A 17,817-nucleotide genomic window follows, 5' to 3' on the forward strand; every position below is an offset into this window, starting at 1 on the left:
GAAGTAAGGATCATCTTACTTTCGGACAAACAGCTGATCAGCCTGTAATGTCCTAACCAATCTAGGGATCACAAAGTGATTTTTGTGATACGTCCCCACCGGGATTCGAACCCGGGGCCTTCGGATCGTGAGCCCAACGCTCAACCACTGGACCACAGATGCCGTCAATGTATTCAATATTTTGCTTGATATAAATATTTAAAAATACATACATTTTTAAACTCACTCCTATTTCCCACCAGGGTAACCAGAGATTGATTTGATTTGATTTGACTTCTCCTGCTTCCTTCACATTCATCAATCGTTTCATATACGCACACCGGTTCAGAGTATATCTTACTGAACCTTTTCGAAGGACATCTCCAATTTAGTCAATGTACGTCCTTCTAGTCAATGTCTCTCTCTCTATTTAAGAGCTGCGCTCTTGTCGGTGGAGTAATCGATTCATTTATAACAAACATTATAGAAGGAAAAATTTAAGGGATGAGAGGAAGGGGTAGACCTAGGATAACATTTATGAAACAAATAAAAGAGAAGGTACGGGTCGTGTCGTATCGGGAGGTGAAAGTTTTGGCGGGAAGAAGAGAGGAATGGCTAGTCAATGTCATAAGTTCACGACTATATCCCAATTGGGGTAATCAGAGGTACATTGTAAGATGAACTAAGTACCCACACCCCACCGAGCTTTCTGTTTAAAAATAACAATAAAACTTTATAAAGGAAGAATACTTTTGCAGTATTGAGCTATCTACAATTTTCCTTTCATCAACCTAAAAAGGCTATGACGTAATTCATACATGAATCCATACATTCAAACCTGCAACATGCAGATGCAAGGCGCGCGATCTACACTCATCCATCACGGCTGTCATAAATGTAGTAATCCATCAACTATGACTTCCGTTTTATCTTAATATTTTAAAAGCCATGATCTACCGCAATAACAACTTTGTTATGATGCACTGTTAGGTTATTACGAACCAAATTATTATGTGTTTGAAGGTTAAAGGCCAAATTATTATTGTGTGATTATTATTATTGACAAGAACACCTGTACCTATCATCATCAGCCGTACGACGCGGACGCCCACATATGTTTAATTTTAAATATGTATGGAAAAAGGTGAATAAGAAATGGAAATTATATATTAACATTGATTGTATGTTTTCTTTGTGTATAATAAGGTTTTGTGTGCAATGGTGTTAATTCCTGTAAACACCATCTACTTAATTTTATTTTAAGTTATATCTGTTATTTTCTTATCCGCCGAAAAGGAAAGGGACGGGTACTCGACAAGCATAAAATTTATGGAACACACGTCAATTTTAAACACAAATCTAAAACAACCCTACAGAATTATGTTGACAGCACACGTCAAACGGTTTACATACCAGCGAGATAACTTTTTGATTCGCCCTGGTTATTCATTCATTTACTCATTCTTCCTATAATTAAGAGCTGTCAATCATCCGTCCCTTTCCTTTTCGGCGGATAAGAAAATGACAGGTATAACTTAAAGTAAAATTAGGAGGTGTGTGCAGGAATCGGGGCCAATATTTGATTTGATTGACTAGTTGTTGCACGCGACTTGGGCTGAGTGGAATCTCTTTTCCACCCTGTTAGTTATGCTAGTGTTTGCCTACATTATAAAAGGAAGCGCAAAATTGTAACTTGCTAGTCCCAGCGTCGGTTTTGACTGTATTGTCATGTTTATTTCGAATTCCGGTTTTGTTGTGGCCCACATCAATACCTGAATCTTTTTGAATGTGAAGCCTTTGAAGTCCATTTAATTATGTGTAGACGTATAAAACAGAAGATTTATTGCGGATGTAACTCCAGACAGACTGGGTTTTATAGCATTGATCTAGAAAGAAACCTAACTCGACTTGAGTCTATTTAAAATAATGATAAACTTTTTTTTATTACAAACACCGTATTGTCTGACATCCGGTAAATTGTAAATACTATCTAATAATACTTATATGATTTTGTTTTCATAGCACGCACTCATGCGCAAACTCACAAAAAGAATTTTTTTTCATCATCTCCCTAGTGTTACCCCGTTGTCACAGGGTCCGCTTACCTAACCTGACGGTTTGACAGGTCCGAGTTTTACAGAAACGACTGATTGCTTGACCTTTCCAACCGGAAAACCAGCCCAATACAGGTTAGATAGGTCACATTTCTCGGGGTCTCGCATTTAAGTAACAATAATGCAAACAATTATATCGAATCAGGAAACATTCATTTATGCTACTCACAGGCATCCCACACTCGATTACTTTCTTTTACTAAGATCATCAAGCATTCAGTCTCACTCACAAACACTGGCGCTATGGCAAGCCATAGATTTTATACTTACACCTGATGCATCGGGCCCTACACGTTGGGTCGTGTAATCCCTTATGTTGTGAAAGTTCAATAAGAGATTCGATCAAGTTGCTACAATTTATCTATAACACAATACAATTTATCTGTTTATCTATAATTTATTTATTTATCTTTTTGTTGTATCTATAATTTTGTTTGTTATTTTGAATTTTATTTTTAAAAGATTAAAATGTGTACATCTTAAATATTTGCACGTTATTGTCAATAGCTGTCTAGGAGGAGCTAATTTTAATACATACATACATAAACTCACGCCCGTAATCCCTAACGGGGTGGGCAGAGCCACAAGTAATCAAAGACAACTTGCAGCCACTGTTGTCTTCAGATGGATATGATGAACCTTTTGGTGACAAGGGATCAGCCCATTACCCATAACAATTGCCCATGATTTTACGATTCACTCCTAGAGGAACATAGTCTAAAGTAAGACCCAGAAGATTGGATTATTCTAGAATAATCCAACTACACCTGGGTGTAGAGACAGCTAATCTGGTCGCGGTGGATATGATAAACCTTATGGTGATAAGGTGGTGGTGGTTTATGGTGGTACTAATTTTAATGATGACCAACAATGTAATGTACCCTTCTCAATGGCAAATAAATTATTATGATCACTATAAATACAGCCTGCTTTCTAGTTACCCACCACTAAAAGAGGAGGTCACTCGTTAGTTACCGTAAACCCTAACTGGTCAGTTTCGTGTATTGTTGCAATTGCAATACAACTGCAGTTAATTGCAGGAAACACTACTAAATCTTCGGCGGGAATTAGAAACTAAAGTGCAGATGTTGTAAACCTTTACAGCGACGCTAATTCTAAGTTGGCAGAAGCTGAAAATGGGCCTAAAAGGGATAGAAAGAAAGGGATAGAGAAATAGGGACAGAAAGAGATGTTGACTGGGATAAATATACTGGTATGAAAATGAACGTAATAGTTTGCTTCGAATGACAGCTTCATCTATAGGAACAACACTTTTTTCGGATATTTTTCTCGCACTATTCTGCACGCTATATTTCTATCCTGATGTAATTTTAATCAAGTTATTTTCAGTATTAGGCCACGCCCTATATAAAAGATTTATAAACGTATTTTTTTTTTTTACGAATACTTAATTAACTCAGATTTATTAACTCCGAAAGGAGTATAAAAACAGCTAATTATTTACTTACTATTATTATTTTCAGCCAGTATCATTAATTTTCAAATAAACAGCGCAAATTCCTATCTTTTTAAAAATAAACAATTGCAGAGGCGTGTATTTTTCTTTCAGCTTTTTAAAATAGCAAGCGAATGCAGCGTGGGTTGTAGCCCCAGGGAACTAGCAAGCTTAAGGTACATTAAAGCTTCGTTTTACATCAGAGGACATTTGAGAGTTTAATCCCTTTCATTTAAACTGGGTCGAATTGAGCTACGAGTATACTCAAATACCTTGTTTGACGAAAGTCCTTCAAAAGTAGATTATGTATTTAAATGTTTAATTCACTTCTCTTACAGCCATGGTAGCGGTTTGAAGAACGTTTGACTCTCGTGCTTAAACCAATAATTTTCGAAATTAGTTTCTAATTCATTTCGAATTAATGTTTAGATAAATTTATGTTCAGACGCGAAGGAACACATTGTAAAACCCACATTCCTAGACCTAACCTGTTGGGCTGGTTTTCCCTACGCGGATTGGACGTTCAGACATTCAGTAAAAAACCGGACCTGTCAAATTTTCAGGTTAGGTAAACGGACCCTGTGAAAACGGGATAACGAATTCGCCTCTCAAAACTTGTGTTGATAATAATAATGTTTAAAGGCGTACCACACGTTTACTATCCCTGCATTAGTCCTTAGGCCCTTAAAAACGTATAGACAGTTTCAGACGGTTGGCTCTATAACATGTTTGTTGATACGATGTTGTTTTCTTTGAATAGAAAAGATCCTATCGACTGTTAGAGTGATGAAATCGTCAATGAGACATCTCAATGTCTTTATTAGGAGCTAGGTTTGTGATATTGTTTGTAAATACTTTGGTGATTGAAGTCGTCAGTGGTGCAGTGACTGTTTCTAGAGCTGGGTTTTGATAAGTGCATTTTCTAACATCTCTATGTAACTACGTATTATATCGTGTGTATTTTATACACGTTATGGTTTAGTTTTGTTTGTTTATCTACTTAAGTCTTTTGAGTTTGTTTTTACTCGAGTATTTTGTGCACATTGCGGAACTTTAGTCATGTTTTTTTATAAAATGAATAATTCGCTTGCCAGTATATTTATAGCTCGCTCCTGATTTAAATTTAGAAAAAGAAATAAAAAAGTATTAATACACCTGCGCTCCGGATAACATTGACATCATAATTTAGCCTTAAGGCTGATGTCAACACGGGGTTGGCAGCTGTAAATATCAGAGATAACCCACGGCTGTCGGGTTGCAATTTAATTTATGCTTGGGATTATGTGATTACGTCCCAACCGGATGGCCTTTACAAGTTTAGCAAGTATTAATGTACACTACGGTCTCGAGCACTAGCGTGAACAAGGCCTTATATTTTCTATAGCTTCTATAAGTTGTTTTTTTTTTCTTGTGCATGGAATTTCTTAGTGTAATATTGTACCTGGTGGTATATTTGTTCTTGAGTTGTTTATCAAGCGCGAGAGATAAAGCATCAGATGTAAGTCAGTTCATTTAATTCAAGTACGCTGAAGTGACGTTCATAATTTGATTTAAAAAATAAGTATTAGTTTTTTTCGTGAGTAGATTGTTTAATTGGAATGTATTAAGTGAAATTAGAACATCTCTTTTGTCGTTGTCGGGCAATAAAAAGTTAATTACGGGAAGTCAAACTAGTGTAGCTTAGCTTTATAATAATTTTATACTTTATTGTCACAGCTAACATTACAAATTATCCCACCTTTTATTTCCTTGACCTGTCGATATATTTTCCTCATTTATGTTATGTTGTGCTCACTATAAATAATTAATTGCAATACAATCAGCGTATCTATATAATTTTATTTTACATATGTTTTGCTCGTAATATCTTTCTATTCGCGTCCACGTGAGTCATGATTGGACTTCCCAGAGAAAGTTCTGTTTTGTTCAAGCGAAGTTGTCGCTAAAAGTTTAGTGAAACGTGTGTGATGGTTAGCGGAGATAGTCTTGCGCCATTGTGAAAAAACTGTTTAGTTTCTCGAATATTCCAAATTCTCGTTATTGTAGAAGCATAGAAAACTACCTGAATGTATTTTTGTTTCAAAGTGCGTAATGTCGCCTTACAGCGAAAGTCACGTAAGCGCCTTTTCGAAAAAAAGAAAAGATTTTTGTTAACAGAACCACGCATGTTGCATGCATGCATACACTTTAGTTTCAGTGCAGGTAAAAAAAATAGTCTCAGTTTATATTTGTAATGAATAAAAATATATAATATGTAATAAAGCGAGTTTATTACGATTTTTTGTCGGAGAAAATCACATAAGGGTTGATGAGGTTGGTAATTCACCTCACAACCCACACGATAAGAAGAAGAGACATAAAAAATTTATTTGGAAAAATGCGCTTACGTGGTTGTCATTGAAGGCGACGATAGGGGATTGTAGCTTGTGTGTGAAAATTAAAACTTCACTTTTTATAAGGTTACATCCCTCAATTTAGACCATAATAAAGTTGAATGTGAATGTGTTAAAAGGCAAAATACTTAGCGCGTATAGTGCACGTGTCTTCTAAAATACCCTTAAAAGTGGCCAATAATTATGACTTTGTAAGACTTCTAAAAGTGTAAAGTGATCAGTGACAATGTTGGTGTCATCGGCTAATTTCACTGGAAACTCCATCTCCACCATATTCCGTAGACGACGAAACGCGTCACGATTTGCGGTAAGTCAAAAATAGGCAGGCAGGGTCCACATAATACCAGGGTCGTGGTTCACGCCGCAACTTGTGCTGAGTGAGGCCCTTTCAGGACGTCCACCACCACCTTATGATCATTTCGACGAACATTAGTTATGCTTTTTTTAATTGTTTTGTGAATATTTTATTGTTGTTATTGTCTTGTTTTTGTGTGTGGCGTATATTTCTATTATATTCTAAGAATACCATTATCAATCAATATGTCACCTTTTTAACGTTGGGACATGCGTGACGCATACCACACCGCCCGGGGGACGACGTGGTTATGTGGGACTCCCGGGTGGACACACCCGGATACCCACTAAAACCCAACGATGCTCCTGCCTGCACCCATTGGCGGGCCACGGGAGCGCGCAAGCATTCGTCCGTGTGTCCCACGGTGCTCGTCCGTTTCCGAACTCTGCCCTGGTTTTATGTGACTGATCACATTTCACTCTTTGTTAAGCGCTTTGCGAGGAGCAGACTCAATACGTCACCTTCCTTAAGGTGTTTCCGCACTATTCCGATCCTTATCCGATCCGAGTCCGTCAAATGACGGATCCGAAGTACTCGTAGAACTATTTGTATGGTAGATTGCACACTACATCCATCCGATATCTCTCAATAGTTTTCTACTATCCGCCATTCTCGGATTCTCTGTTATTGAGTATTGAAAGGGAATCGGATGTAGTACCAAACCTTAAGGTTGAACAACGTCTCGCCACATCGTATCGCATTTTCCTGTCTTCTATTCTTTTCTGTCACTCAGAACCGCCATTTGTTAGAATAAGATCGCAGTCCCGCTCTTTTTATCTTAATATAAATGCATAGGAAAATGCGATGCAGTGGACAGATATAGTTTAACCCTTAGGCTATATCTTTACTTACCAGGAGAAGAGGTTGTGATCAAACGCAAGCATATTTAAATTAAAATAATATGTATTGACAATAATAATTGACATAATTAAGAAAAGTCTTTCCTCTGAATGTTCGCAACAATCTCGAGAACCACTGAATTAATTTGCATGTGTTTTTCTACTGTTATCATCAACATTTCTCCAAGAAGTCTTTTAGTGTTAATTATAATAACAAGTTATAATTAATATCAATATCCTTGTCATTGCCAATGCCACTGTTATGAAGTAATAAAATGTAAACGACTACACGAATAGTGGATTAGAAAAGCATGTATATTGTCAAGTAAAACCGGTACGACGCAGTGCAAATTGATGAATTAGCACTTACATGCTAAAACTGCTCGCATAATAGAGTTTTACCTGTTTCTAACATATATATACACACGTCTTCAAAAAGGTTAATCCTTATTGCTAAAAAACTTTCTGACTCTTTTGTAGATTAGCATTTTCTAATTTGATGGCAATAATAGGCTGGTTCTGTAACTATTAGCTGTTATATGCCAAATGACGAAACGAAAGTAAGCCATTCCGTTACTCTTTCCTTATGTTTCTCACAGATTCTGAGTAGGTACATCCGTACCTACCCGTACTTGGGTATCTATCCGTCCTGTCTGAGAAAGCTATCCTAAGATGATACAAAAACATTCATTTGTTTGTTAGTTAGGTACAGAAATATCGCTAGCAAAAGATCTTCGTTTCACATATCACCGGCGGCACATAAGTTCGTAAACAACTGGAACAAAACAACGTTTCGATGAAACGAAACATTAGTAGGGCTGCTGCGATGTTGCCCTCTCTGTCCACACACTACTCTACTCGCGCGCTTATGCACGGCGCACTAGGTCTTTTGACTCGCCAAAATAGACTACTTTCCAACTAGTCAAATCAGTTACTTTTTACTAAACGACAAAACACGAATTTGCTATGGAAAAGCACACTGTGACTTCATAGATAAACGTGATAAAATGTCGGACATGTTAGTACGTTTTTCTTAATTAAACTCCATAAATAAGTTAAATAGAAAGAGAAAATGGTTTCGTTAGTTCTAGATCTGTCTTTCTTTAGTAATCAGAATTCTTTAGCAATTGGATAGATATGACGAGGAACTGACGAGTAAACTTCCCATGCTAATCGACCGAGTCCCCTTTATGCAGATTCTGCTTAAGGGAGGATGAGACGCCACTACATCTGCTGTGCAGCTGTGAGGCTCTCATACATAGTAGAACCCGTAAACTTAGGGGCCACATAATGGACCCCCGGGAAGTCATGGAGCTTTCTCCCAAAAAGACGCTGGATCTCTTCGAAAGGATCGGTCTTGAGGAGGAGTTTTAAATGTAGGGATTTAGGTCACAATAGATCTGACATGGTCGCAGTGATCTCGCGGGCTGTATCAGTTAGGCCGTCACAATTCTCAAATAATAATGCTAATCGACGAGTGTGTGTGTGGAGGATGGAGCTGTGTCTCGCTGTTCCTATTTATTACTATACGTATTATGTGTTACTGTAGATTATCCTTAGATAGAATTCACTATTGTCCGGACTACTACGGACGAATAAGAAAAGAAGTCTTTCTGAACGACAGTTTCAGCAGCGGAAAGCATCAGCTTTCTCAAATTTTCTTATAAATTTGAGTTTTTCTTTGTTTGTTTACTCTTTATTGCTTTAAAATACAAAGGTAATTTACGCAAAATATTTATCCTTATATAAAGCATAGGCGACCTTATCCCTATTTGTGTACTTTCTTGTTTTATAAATTAACATTTTATTCATTATGTGACAGCCCTATGGGTAGGTACGTCAACTAGTGAGCCAGTGTTTCAGTATTGTCTTACAAAAGTGCGACTAATGGGTTCTCGTGTGGATTTTGTTTTTCTCTTGATAATTGTAAGTGGCTCTGAACAGAGTAGAAGCATTGTTTTACATGTAAAGGTATGGTTGACACTTGTACACTTAAATTATCTACACTTAAAGTTATTATTGTCACGTCCAAAACAGACTAAAGTTCTTAAAGTTGAGCTTGATATATATATCTTGTTCAATACGAGTGTTTTAATAAATAATCGATATGTCTAGAACCTTAAACTATAACCCTAGTTTAAGTTGTTAAGGTACGTGTACGTATAACCGTACAAATCACTTATGAACATTTATATGTACTACCTTTCCGCTGGCGATTTCATCCGCGTAGTCTTTGGTTAGTCCCAGACTAAGGGTGGTATTAATAAAATAAGGGTGGTATTAATAAATCTCAGCTGCGATTGCCCTCAAGATCATGCTCAAGTCGCTGTTGTTTTTTTGTTAAGAACTGTCACTTTGACATGATCTTGAGGGCAGTCTCGAAGCTGAGATTAGTTTATTAATACCATCCTAAGGGTGGTAGGGTGGTATTAATAAACTAATCTCAGCTGAGACTGCCCTCAAGATCATGCTCAAGCCCCTGTTTTTATATATGAACTGTCACATTGATATGATCTTGAGAGCATTCTCGAAGCTGAGATTAGTTTATTAATACCACTCTAAGTCCGTCCTTGAGCTCGGTGAGGTGTGGGTACTTAGTTTTTGCGATGAATGTACCTCTGGATATGGTATGAGCTTATGTTAAGCACGTTCTTAAAAAGTAGGTGTGTACCCTAAGTGCTACTCTAGGTTTCGATCATCATCATCAGGCCTCATACATCTTTTTCAGTGACATTGCATCGCCTGGTTCGCAATTAAGGTAAGGTTCCCATTAATCTACATCCAAATCGATCCTGCGCTTTAGATTTCTTTTTCTATCGTGTGGGCTGTGAGTTCAATGATCGACCTCATCATTCCTGGTGTCAGGGTTATTATTAAGCCGCCAAAGGCCCCTGACACGGCCCATATAACGTCTACGTACTTACGTAGTAGTAACCGGGACCAGGGGCTTAACGTAACTTCTTATTTTCGGACAATCAGGTGATCGACCTGGAAGGTTCTAATTAAACTACGGATCACAAAGTGATTTTTGTGATATGTCCACACCGGGACTCGAAACAGGAACCTCCGGCCTAACGCTCACCCACTACTCCACTCCATCTGACTATCTCCATCCACTGACGCCGTTACAGAGGAGAATAGAGAAACGCTACTTTCGCATTTATAATTTAGTATTGCGAATGAGTTATAAGCCCTTTTGTACTTATGTTTGAGACTCTAATATTAATTCAAAAATACTACAAACAAAACGGTCGATAACAGTCGAAGGCTTAGTATTGATTACATAAGTACTAGCTTAGACGACGCGGCTCTGTATTTTAACCATGTACCTACTTTTACTTACATACAGAAATTCACGCTTGTAATCCGTATTGTGAGGAGCAGGTCCTCCAGCTATTAGTAACTTAAGTGCACTGCACTCGTCGACGTAATCTTGTCTAGGGAAGAGTACAGATTTTCTGGCCCTATCCCTTGCCCAAACTACGCTTTATTCATTAAATAGAATAGGAACTGACACCACAGCACAGGCCTAAACCAATGATTGTCGAATTTGTTTTCAAATTCATGTTTGGTTCATAAATTATTATCACGTGCTCAGCGGTGAAGGAAAACATCGTGAGGAAACCCACATTCCCGAGAAATGCATTTTCGGAGGTATGTGACCTAACCTGTATTGGCCTGGTTTTTCCTTCGCGGGTTGGAAGGTCACACATGCTTATATAAAAAAAAACGGACCTGTCAAATCTTCAGGTTAGGTAAGCGGACCCTGTGAAAAACGGTATAATGAGTGAGAGAAAAAAGTTTTTTGTTACCTTTAGATCTGTCTTTATTTAGTAATCAGATTTCATAATTTATCTTTTATAGGAAACTACCCAAGAACTCGTTTTTTTATTTCGCTTTTGGCCACATATAGACTTGTTTTTAGTTTTAATAAACACGTCGAATTCATTGGCTACGTTTTATTCGTGGAGAATCACAAATTGATTTGACATTTGTTACGCTTATCATTCCAGTCTACTGGTAAATAAATCCACAAGTATAGCAGCAAGTTGTGCTAATGTAATGACTACTAACTTACATCAAATCAAATCATTAAGTAAGTAATAACCAGTAAGTAGTAACCGGGACGGCTTAACGTGCCTTCCAACACACGGATCATTTTCCTTTCGGACAATCAGGTGATCAGCCTGTAATATCCTATAACCAAACAAAGTGATTTTTGTGATATACCGGGATTTGAACCCGGGACCTCCGGATCGTGAGCCCAATGCTCAAACCGCTGGACCACGGAGGCCGAATATATAATTGAAATCCGAAGTTCGAATCGTGTTCCCGGATCTGGAGATTTAGAGACAGTTACTTGCATTTAGTTAATAAATTCTTAGTTCCAAAGCACTCCTATTTAGTATAATTCTTCAAGTTTTCACGAGTGCTATAAACCTGGCTTTTCGTACGTCGACCTGAAATCTCTGGAAAGTCGAAACAACCTGTTTATACTCGGTCTGAACTTTGAAACGTTGGCAACCTGAGGTGCGTTCATAATCCATGCTAAGTTTCTACGACTTGTGAAGTCCCAACTTGGCTCGGGAGATCCCTTCCAGTCCCGACTTGTGAACTTGGATCAGATAAGTACTTTTATTTGTGAACTCCTCTAAACCTACGTAATAAGGTACTTACTCGCATTCCAGCCCGCCTAGAATACAGATTAATTTTCTAGAAAGGTAACTCCCCCCGCACCAATTCGTATCGATCGCTGACCTCACCCCTTTTGGATCTGAAATGGTCGTAAGTCGCTAAAGAGTAAGAGGAAGCGCGCGGACTATGTACCTGGATTGTACTTAACGCATAGTAACTATTACCTAATCTGTGCTTACGCATTAGGCGGCATCTACTAATGAGATTTCAAGTGGAATTTTCCGTCAAAAATATATGGATGGAACTAAAAATAATTAAAAAGACAACATTATTCATGAATTTTCCGACAGGAAATTCCACTTGATATCAACTCCGAATCATGGTCTGAATCATTTCCCTCGGGATTCGTTACGCTGTCACTAACACCCTAATAGTGGCCCGAGTGTGCCACTAACCCGCAGTGGTGCAGTGTGATGGAGTATCCTTCTCTTATTGATTGGAGGAGGCCTGTGCCCAGCAGTTGGCCGAATTTAGGCTATTTATGTTATGTATTCCATTCCAGAGAAGTACTCATGCCCATGCAAAGTGTAAAAAGCTGTGTGTATACCCACAATATCAATTAACGGTTTCCAAATAGCTCCCAGGGGCTATCCAATCCAATTACAAACAATGGAAAACATTCGATAGTAGATAGCAAAGTTGGATAAAGGCAGGATGTCAGTGGAAATTGGTTGATTTCATTATTCAATAACGTGTGGACTGGCGGACGGAGTGGCTCTGTCCAGCGCTATTGTGTTACGAGAACAATCTGTTTCGGATTCGTTAATACATTTTGTCTGGCTTTCGATGAAACAACGTATGGCGAATAACCTCCCTTTTTATACAGGGTCCGCTTACCTAACCTGAAGATTTGACTGCCTGAAGGGAAAACTAGCACAATACAGGTTAGGTCACATACCTCCGAAAATGCTTTTCTCGGGAATATGCGTTTCCTTACGATGTTTTCCTTTACCGCTGAGCACGTGATAATCATTTATGATCCAAACATTAATTCGAAAACAAACATTGGCAACAAACCGAGTATAAACAACGTATCGCGAATGGAGTTATAATTCGTGACCACGATTTTCAGCTGTGAAGGAATATGTAGAATAAGTAATCTTCTTCCCCTCGTACTTTTCATATAAATATAGTGTCGGTCGTCAGGTCAATGACCGATTTCATCAACCTTGGTGTCAAGGTTGATATTTAGCCGCCCAAGGCCTGAGGTGGCTCGTGTAACGATATACCTAAGTAAATAGTAGGTAGTAAAGGAGTCGGTCCTTTACGTAGTCTCCGAAGCACGTCTCACGAAGGATCGTCTTACTTTCGGACAATCAAAATAGGGATCACAAAACTACGTACGTCGTGGTGTGTGGACCGCATCCTATGGATCCTATGGAATAAAAAAGGGGTGCCATTTGCATACTGCTCCACATTACTGCCAGTTGGTATAGGTATATGATCCTAAGAACGAAATTTCCATACACAATAGTTAAACAATGGGGTTTGGATTTTAAAAGGACTTTCGGTCTTACGACTCTTAGACTACTGAAATGACGTGTGTTAGTTTATAGCTAGAGTCCGCGCCACGCGAAGACCCGCGGCCGCGGCGCTGGCGTCGCAGTGACTGCATATAATTATTACGGCTTTCCATTTAGTTCCATTGAAATCCGTGGGACTTCTTTCGCGCCCAATTAAATCTACAATTTTCCCAATTCAAAAAAGGTTTTCTTTTCCAATAATTAATATTGATTCGTCACATGCTCACCAATGACCTTGAATTTTCTGTAACCGTGAAGAGTACAAAATGTTTACGCAATAACCTAGTGCTATATTATGTATGTCTGGTTTTATAGTAGGTATGTACTGTGATTATTCAAGCGAACTCAGGTGTATCGGCTTATAAACACGCGCGCTAGATCTACGCCCACACAACGCACTTATTTTCAGAGGTAACATAACATAAGCTCACGACTATATCCCTATCGGGGTAGTCAGAGGTACATCCAACACAAGATGAACTAAATACCCATGCCTCACCAAGCTTTCTGTCAGACCAATGTGATTTTCAGAGTAAAGAAATGAAAATAACTACTTTGGTATAAATCTTTTTCTTCTAATTTTTTCGTGGGGATTTTGAGGTCAATGACCGACCTTATCAATGAACACCTACACCTACTTGGTATGATAAGTTTAGGCTCCTGATTCTCCTAATTTTACAAAACGAATTGCAGCATTTAAAATTCTTAAATATGTTCCAATATTAACGAAAATATCAAGCTTTTTCTGGATTGAAATAAACAATTGACAGTAATATTCGGCTAAAACAACGACCTTCAGTATTCCAATATTTATTTATATGAAGGAAAATTCACCTTGTTTAATTACATACAAGAATAGCAAATAATACTAAGTAAATCAAAATACAAAGCTTAGATGGCGTTTGACTTGTTGAATTTGAAACAAGACAGAACAAAATAGGCTTAGCGAAACATTTTACATACCTACTCTGAGTACTCCCAAGAGGAGTGAAAATGAAATCAAACAAACAAACAACAGTTGCAAATGAATTTATTCCCTGGTCGCTGTAACTTCTGTTATACGAGTTATGAACTTATGATGAACGAGATTATGACGAAAATTGAATTACAACCGGGTGTACTTGTTCTAAATGCTTTGATGACTTTTTTTGAAGGTTCCGTGGTTCCATAAGAACCTACCCCAATAGTATAAAAAGTTTAAAAGAACCACTAAAGCTAGTGGCTCGCTATGATGGCCGTTTTCATGGTTGTCACGCTCATCAAGTTTTGTATTTATTCATAAGTACGTTAAAGGAGCAAATGCTGTACTTTATTGTGTCTTATAGACTACATAGTCGTGAAGACGTGTTCCCTTAATGGACTTCTACGACTTGTTCAAAACGTGGAATATTGCCGTCAAGCTATCTTCCTGCTCATATGTCCCAGCAGAGCCTTGATTATAAATTCAGCACTCCAAACTGAGTTACGTCAAGGCTGCTTCTTGCTTAGTAGGGCGTGGTGTAAATAAATGAACGAGGAAGACGTTAATTACCGAGTTACCCAGTTGTGACAGTAACAGATGAAAATGAGCACCGCGTTGGGGTAATAATTATATGTTTATTGATTAAAGCCATACAAATAAGACATAAGATAAACAGTCTATTGTCGCATAGTGATAACTAAACCATATAAGCGTGTTTTAAAAAAATCACATTCTGATGTAATTTTCTTTCACAAAACATTGTATAAAATATGTTAGACCGCACATTTAGGGTGGTATTAATAAATTAATCTCAGCTTCGAGACTGTTCTCAAGATCATGTCAATGTGACAGTTGTCATATAAAAACAGAGACTTGAGCATGATCTTGAGGGTAGTCTCAGCTGAGATTTGTTTATTAATACCACCCTTAGACCTGGATTGAAACTATCTTGTCTAAGGCGACGCTATACAAGGAGGTCTCACTGCTAGGCACAGGCCTCCTCTCGAACAACCAGAGGGGGTGTGGGGCATGCTCATAGAACACATGGGTTGTTCTTCTTTTTTATCGACAATGATCTGTCCTTCGTTCTGCTTCTGATAAGTTATGTTTTAGAATTTTATTTCATGTTTTGATTGTCCAAAAATATAGTTATCTTATTATACTCAAAATACAAGCAAAATACTAATCGGTTCCTCAATTAGTTATTAACGTAGCTTGATCGTTTTTCACAAAATTATGTGACAGAGTGGTAAATTGAAATGCTGTCTCCGATGAAAAGGGCCACTCTGTCACAATATTTTTTGGAATGCGCCTGCAAAGAAAAGTATGTTACCAAGATAAAGAGAACCACTAAATAGTCCTCTACAGACACATCTTTATATGATGTTTTAAAATATTTATTGCCGTTATAATTTTAAAGATGTTAAATCCGATAAATCGAGAAAATGTCTTTTTATTGTCGATAAAAAAGAAGAACGACCCACATACAGAAGGGCACATTAGAAAAATAATAACATTAGGGAAGATGCAAGTAGGTAAGGTAGGTAACCAAGCTTAAAAAAGACTATTAGAATTATTTTCCCCACTTGCCTAACTACTATTTTACTTTCTTTTTTCTTTAGTAGCATGGAGGGTGCTACACCGACAAGAGCGTGGCTCTTAAATTAGTGATGTGATCACTTGCCTAAAATGGGTTAACACGATGATCCACAGCTGAACTTTGACTTTACACAATATCTATCCACTCAAAAGAGATCCTTCATCACGGACGTTTCAAAATCTAAACAACTCCCAAAATACTTTCCCTACATAATCACGTCTTATTAAACAAATTATGTAATTCAGTCAACATAATGTCGCATTAATTACACAAGTTTCGTCCCATCTCATAAGTCTTCCCATGTGGAAAATCGCATCTAATTATAGATGCTTCGTTATTCCAAACGACGTCCGGGAACATTGACATTGGTGAAGTTCGATCTGCGCATGACCTATATTTTGACTCCCTAATACCTACTACTCATGTTTACAAACTCATACATGACACGCCCACACAATATGTAATATTTGGTGCTAGCAAGAATAACTCCTGGTGGGACAAAGTTGTCGCGCTATTTTTAGAAAGTGTCATGGTCTTTCATTGTTGTACACGTAATATTTAATTAAAAATGTATGATTAGATTTATTATTTTTTTCTCCTTATTTTAATTCTAGTGTATGTATTTTGTCACAACGATAATTATTCCATGTTTTGATGTTACAAACCTAATAATAAAACAACAGAGTGCCCTTATTGGTGTTTTGGTTGCTTTTTATTATTTAGTCGTCGTTTATTGTATTTTATCAGTATCCTATAGATTATCGGCCTTCACCAACACAGGTGCAGGCTGAAAACCAGCGTCGAGATATTTCATCTCGGCATATGCTGAGCTTGTTACCTTTTGTGATGGAAAACTTTATTTTATAATTGTGTTATGTAAACCTGTGTATCACAATAAACTTTTTTTTTTTTTTAATATTGTTTAGTCCTTCGTGGTTTAAGCTTTTATACCTGTGTTGATATAAGATTCTAGAGTTCAACAAGAAATGGCAACTTAATAATGATCACATTTGGTTATACGCCTTCATAAAGTATGCGCTAGATTCTAACTTTCCTTTCAACATCAGATTCAAGTCCTTCTAATTTGTTTAGCGGCAAGAGTCCACACAACTCTGACCTTTGCAAGTTATCGAAGATACGACCAGTTCAGTGAATCAGTTAATCGTATTTGCAAGCGAAGTTCAGATAAGTTTTCTTCTATTCAGAACTGGATTTACATGTACAGCATAATGTAAAGTTCAATTTTGTTTGCGTTTGTTCAGCTAAGTCTCAACTTTGTGTCTAAGAGGTGTTAGATAGCGGTTGTTGAATGGAAACGAACTAGTGTTCAAGTTAATAGTATAATAATATTATTATTTATACATACATACATACATAAACTCACGCCTATTTCCCACCGGGATAAGCAGAGACTATAGAATTCCATTTGCTTCGATCCTGACACACTATTATTATTTATAGTTAAGTTTAATTTAATAGTAGATTGGGTACGCGTGAGATTATTTTATTCTCGTAGAATATGAAGACAATACCCAAGGAGTAACGTTGTCACTGTCAACCTGCCCCAAGGAGTAGGAAGGTTAACAATGACAACGTACTCGAATGAGATAGTCTTTACAAGATGTCGTATCGAGTAGTCGTAAATCAAACAAAAAAATGAGATTGTTTTTTGATTGATTGGCATCTATTTCTAGATTAGCATTTAAATGTATATTCTATATCCATTTATTCAGCTGGTCCTATCGAGGCTGGTGGAATGTGTCTTAATTGTCATCACAGTTAATGAAAGGACACATTCAACCCGTTTACGTTACAAAGTACACAATCCCAGTACAGTCATGAGCAATATAATGTACCCACTTTAGGACTCTGTCGCACTAACATATTTGACATTTAGTGAGA

At 37.5% G+C, this 17,817-nt stretch overlaps 1 protein-coding gene across 3 annotated transcripts in view; it reads left to right on the plus strand.

The window, feature by feature from the left end:
- Positions 1-17,817, plus strand: part of LOC126375205 (serine/threonine-protein phosphatase 2A 56 kDa regulatory subunit delta isoform-like) — a 115,757-nt gene that overhangs the window by 7,745 nt on the left and 90,195 nt on the right. The window contains exon 1 of one of the 3 annotated variants that reach the window (XM_050022097.1): positions 5,977-6,249. The exons of the other annotated variants lie outside the window; for them this stretch is intronic. Within the exon in view, the coding sequence (XP_049878054.1) occupies positions 6,169-6,249 (81 nt within the window). The 5' untranslated portion in view covers positions 5,977-6,168. Of the gene's footprint in view, positions 1-5,976; positions 6,250-17,817 lie in introns of those variants that run through there. 3 annotated transcript variants of the gene reach the window in all.

The sequence above is a fragment of the Pectinophora gossypiella genome, chromosome 18 (genome assembly GCF_024362695.1).
Source record: "Pectinophora gossypiella chromosome 18, ilPecGoss1.1, whole genome shotgun sequence".
Taxonomy (NCBI): Eukaryota; Metazoa; Arthropoda; class Insecta; order Lepidoptera; family Gelechiidae; genus Pectinophora; species Pectinophora gossypiella.